The 5,319-nt window shown below is 42.9% G+C and overlaps 1 protein-coding gene across 1 annotated transcript in view; it reads right to left on the bottom strand.

The window, feature by feature from the left end:
* Window positions 1–1,559: 1,559 nt before the first annotated feature.
* The window catches only part of cldn25 (claudin 25), a 28,110-nt gene continuing 24,350 nt past the window's right edge, over window positions 1,560–5,319 (bottom strand). Inside the window, exon 2 of the mRNA XM_062961131.1 lies at window positions 1,560–5,022. Within this exon, the coding sequence (XP_062817201.1) occupies window positions 2,077–2,745 (669 nt within the window). The 5' untranslated portion in view covers window positions 2,746–5,022 and the 3' untranslated portion in view covers window positions 1,560–2,076. The remainder of the gene's footprint in view (window positions 5,023–5,319) is intronic.

Below are 5,319 nucleotides of genomic sequence, written 5' to 3'. Positions count from 1 at the left end.
CCTGGAGTGCCTTTCTTTGAATCTCCAGGTTCTTCTTTGTAAAAATGTGAGAGTATTTCCCATTTCTATCAATCCAGTACATTAATATTTGCAAGGGGTTTCTTCTGTTAAGATAGCCCTACTGAACAAGGGCATTTAGCAATGCAGACATTTCCTTTGCCAGTGATTTTTCTGACGCTCACAAAATACTGCCTTTCAACAAGACTGTGGACTCAAATTGCAGTGGGAAGCGTCCTGTCCGTCTTCCAAAATTACAATCCCTATGTCTCAGATGCCAGAGATTTCTGATCCATGCCATGCAAAGAAATCAAACCCAAATGGAGTCAATGTTTGTGTAATCTCTTAACATTTTAAAGCCATTTACTGCCTTGTAAACCTCACCTTTGTGTTGACGTTGGCTCTGCACCAGACTCATGTCCTCCTAAGTGAAATTGCTTATCAGTGCAGAGCTATGTCCCATTAAACCACAAACTTTCCGTCAATAAGGAAGGAGGAAAAATCCACTTTCTCAAAATACGTTTTTTTTTCATGTCAGGAGCAACTTGAGAAACTGCAAGTTGCTTCTGGTGTGAGAGAATTGGTTGTCTGCAAGGACATTTCCCAGAGACGTCTGGATGTTTTTGATGTTTATACCATCATTGTGGGAGGCTTCTCTTATGTCCCTGCATGGGGAGCTGGAGCTGACAGAGGGAGCTCATCTCTCTCCAGATTCGAACCGGCATGTCAGCAACCCAACTTTCAAGTCAGCAGTCCTGCCGGACACAACCCTCTCTGTCTTCTGGAAGCAGTTAAAAACATACTGTTCTATTGTGCTTTTGAGTAGACAAGTCCGTTATAACCTGGCCCATATCTACACTGAAACTTGCCCTGCTTATTTTTTAGTTTGATTCCCGTTCAGATTTATCTTCCCAACCTGTTACATCTATTTGATGTATGTCCTATTTGTAATAGAGATTTCCTATCGCCCAGGTGTTATCCTATATTGGACCTTTAATGCCTGGATGATTGTTTAACATTTTAACTATGTCAATTTTGACTGACATGTTTAAATTGTTTTTAAATTGTGTTGTCTGATGTCTAAATTGATATTTTATGATTTTATGTGATTATATTGGGTTTGTTCCCCGTGTGAGCCGCCCCGAGTCCCCAGCTGGGGAGATGGAGGCGGCATACAAAAATAAAATTATTATTACGTTTTATGACACAGCAAACAAGATAGATATGCTGGATTTTGTATCACAAAATTACAAGTTGAACACTTCCCAAGTATCTAGGACTGATTATTATTATTATTATTATTATTTTATTTTATTGTATGACACAGCAAACGAGATAGATATGCTAGATTCCGTATCACAAAATCACAAGTCGAACACTTCCCAGGTGTCTAGAACTGATTGTTGTTGTTGTTGTTGTTATTGTTGTATGACACAGCAAACAAGATAGATATGCTGGATTTCGTATCACAAAATCAAGTCAAACACTTCCAAAGTGTCTAGGACTGATTTTTTAATTATTATTATTATTATTTTATTGTATGACACAGCCAACAAGATAGACATGCTGGATTTCATATCACAAAATCACAAGTCGAACACTTCCCAAGTGTCTAGGACTGTGTGATGTATTTTCAGATGATGCGCGCAGATCCCAGTAGGGTGGCCTTTTGCAGTTAGCAGATAGTAATTTTGTCAATGTCTATTGTTTCCAAATTATAATAATAATAATAATAATAATAATAATTATTATTATTATTATTATTATTATTTAACCCACTGTGCCATTCGGGGCTCCAAAAATATGTACTGCATACAAGTGATATCAACTCCCCAAAATTGCACAAACAATCATTTGTAATTATTCAACATTTTATTTCTATGCATCTTAAGCTCCTTACAATGCTCTCACCGAGAACACTGATGCCTTTGAAAATCCCATACAACCCAATAGATTTTCCCATTCAAACAAGTATCTAAACCATGACCTATTGTCCAACCAACCAGTTTCGTGCCAGTCCGAAAGTCCGTCTCATTCTCTTTTTCGCTCTCATCGCCTTCTTCCCCATATTCTGGAATCTTAGATGACAAGGTATTCATTCTTTGGTGACGAATTCTGATAGCGATTTGGTGACATTTGTGCCCTGAGCTTCTGGTGGACAGAAAGTGGTCTTGGTGGTATCTTGTTCATTAGGAAGCAGCCGGAGCAGAGAAGAAAAAAGCCACCGGAGATAAGGAAGGTTCCTGCAAACCAGCCCAAGAACAACGCGTCACCCAAATCCCACCTCGGGACAATATCTGGCACCGTTTCATCCCAAAAGTCTTGCACAATGTTGTAAGCAGTCCACGAAACGGGCACAAGCGTTGCCGCTCCAGAAAGACACGAGACGACACCACCACCGACCAAAAGTCCTGGTTTTCTTCCTCCCGTCTTCATCCAGTCCGAGCCCCAGACGGAAAGGACGGCGGCAAGAAGCCCCAATGCGTTGGAGGCCACCATAATGACTCTGGAGACCTGGGTGGCCAAAGGCAGGGCGAGGAAAGAGTCGTGGCTTCTGCACTCCATGACGTCCCCGTCCCAAACAACACAGACCTGCCAGAGGCCCGCGTTCCAGGTCTCGATCTCATTGAGGTCCAAGTTGCGTCGCTTCCACAGCGGCACGTACGTCGTGACGCAGGACAAGATCCACCCAAGGAGCAGGAGGGACAAGCCTGCCAGCTGGGCTGCGGTGTTAGGATGCCAAGCCATCTCCGATCTGGGATGGAAACACTCCTGGAGACTGGCAGGTCTCTCCACGGTGCTTCTGGGTGCCTCCTTCAAAGAGCGGAGCAACGGGAGGTGGCACTGAATCACCCTGGGTGGGGCCGGGATCCGTTTTCATGTCTGGTTGGCTGCTGATGTTAACCTTCAAGACACCATCTTCCTAACCGTGCTAGAAATCCCTACTTGATGTGCAAAGCAGAGACCTCGGTGATTGTTGGCCTCACCATCTTGCCCCTTTCAGACACTTATTTCTGCCCCTATAACGTTGGAAGCGGAGATTATAAACTTGGCAGTGTGCTTCTTCCATCCTAAACCACAAAGGTACGTAGAGAGACTAAGAAAGAGTTGAAAAAGAACAAGATATGAAATAAGTGGATGAATGAGAGAGAGAGAAATGAAGTAGGTAGATGGGTAGGTAGGAAGGTAAGAGGTGGATGAAATAGGTAAGTAGAGAAAGATGAAAGAGATAGGAAATACAGTAGAGTCTCACTTATCCAACATAAACGGGCTGGCAGAATGTTGGATAAGCGAATATGTTGGATAATAAAGAGGCATTAAGGAAAAGCCTATTAAACATCAAATTACATTATGATTTTACAAATTAAGCACCAAAACATCATGTTAGACAACAAATTTGATAAAAATAGTAGTTCAATACGCAGTAATGCTATGTCGTAATTACTGTATTTATGAATTTAGCACCAAAGTATCACGATATATTGAAAACATTGACTACAAAAATGCATTGGATAATCCAGAACGTTGGATAAGCGAGTGTTGGATAAGTGAGACTCTACTGTACTTAATTACTTACTTACTTACTTGGATGATCCCTCATTGTCAACGTATGATGGCCTTCCAAGTGTCTTGGCGACAGATATGTACATGACTATAGAGCTCTATTCTTGATCCTTATGTTCTCCCACAGTGAGATTATCTTGTTCCAGGTGGAAGGCAGTCCCGGTCAGGGTTGGCTTGATGCACCTTCCTCTTGACACATTTCTCCCTCTGTGCCTCTTCAAATTCCACAGCACTACTGGTCACAGCTGACCTCCAATTACAGCGCTCAAGGGACAGGGCTTCCCAGTTTTTAGTTTCTATGCCACAGTTTTTAAACCTACTTTTCAATCTCTTTTCCTGTCCACCAACCTTTCTGTTCTTGAGTTGGGAGTAACTGCTTTGGGAGACGGTGATCTTTGGGCATTCGGACAACGTGGCATCCAGTCGTTGGCATCCAACGAGGCATCCAGAGTTGATGCATAGGAGCATTGCTTCAATGCTGGTGGTCTTTGCTTCTTCCAGCATGCTGACATTTGTCCGCCTGTCTTCCCAAGAGATTTGCAGGATTTTTCGGAGGCAACGCTGATGGAATCATTCCAGGATTTGAGTGTGACATCTGCAGATGGTCCACGTTTCGCAGGCGTAGAACAGGGTTGGGAGGGGAATGGCTTTATAAACAAGCACCCTGGTATCTCTACGAACACTCTCTGCTTCATACGGAAGAATGCTGCACTCGCAGAGCTCAGGCGGTGTTGTATTTCAGTGTCAAGGAAGCAGAAATGGTCAACATTTTCTAATGTGACACCATTAAGCTGCATTCCTGGCATTGCAGAGGGAGTAGCTGGTGCCTGTTGGAAGAGCACTTTGGTTTTCTCGATGTTCAGTGAGAAGCCGAGCGTCTCGTATGCTTCTGCAAAGGTGTTTAGAGTGGCTTCGAGGTCTTCTTCTGAATGCGCACAGACTACGTTGTCATCAGCATATTGGAGTTCTATAACAGATGTTGTGGTGACCTTGGTTTTGGCTTTCAAACAAACTAGAAGAGCACTGGTTTTCTCGATGTTCAAGAGAGGCCGAGCTTCTCGTATGCTTCGGCAAAGGTGGCTTGTAGGTCTTCTGAATGTACACAGACAACGTTATCATCTGCATATTGGAGTTCTATAACAGATGTTGTGACCTTGGTTTTGGCTTTCAAACAAACTGGAAGAGCACTTTGGTTTCCTCGATGTTCAGTGAGAGGCCGAGCTTCTCGTATGCTTCTGCAAAGATGTTTAGAGTGGCTTGTAGGTTTTCTGAATCCACACAGACAACGTTGTCATCTGCATATTGGAGTTCTATAACAGATGTTGTGACCTTGGCTTTGGCTTTCAATCTACTGAGGTTAAATAGCTTACCATCTCTCCGATAGATGATTTCTACTCTGGTGGGAAGCTTCCCATCAACAAGATGAAGTGCCAACCTTTCGTTTGGTAAGATTTATTGCACCTGCAATGTGGATGGATGGATGAGAGAGAAAGGAAATAAGTAGGTAGGTAGGTGATAGAGATAGGAAGATATATAGATCGATGCTTTTTTCTAGTAGTGGTACTGAAATTAATGTGCATCTTACAATCCATGGCATCTTAGACTCAAAGCAATACAGTGATTCCAATTTCCGTAGAAGTAATGGAAACACAAATCCTTTCCTAAGAAATTCTGGTCACAACTCAGAAACCCCCGGGTCCTGCCCGCCGCTCGCTCCCCATTTGCAGTCTTGCCACATTGCTTCCTCTCTTTCTTTTC

This window comes from Anolis carolinensis, unplaced genomic scaffold (genome assembly GCF_035594765.1).
Source record: "Anolis carolinensis isolate JA03-04 unplaced genomic scaffold, rAnoCar3.1.pri scaffold_8, whole genome shotgun sequence".
Taxonomy (NCBI): domain Eukaryota; kingdom Metazoa; phylum Chordata; class Lepidosauria; order Squamata; family Dactyloidae; genus Anolis; species Anolis carolinensis.
The sequence above is the reverse complement of the archived record's forward strand: the minus strand, read 5'-3'. Positions and strand labels throughout refer to the sequence as shown.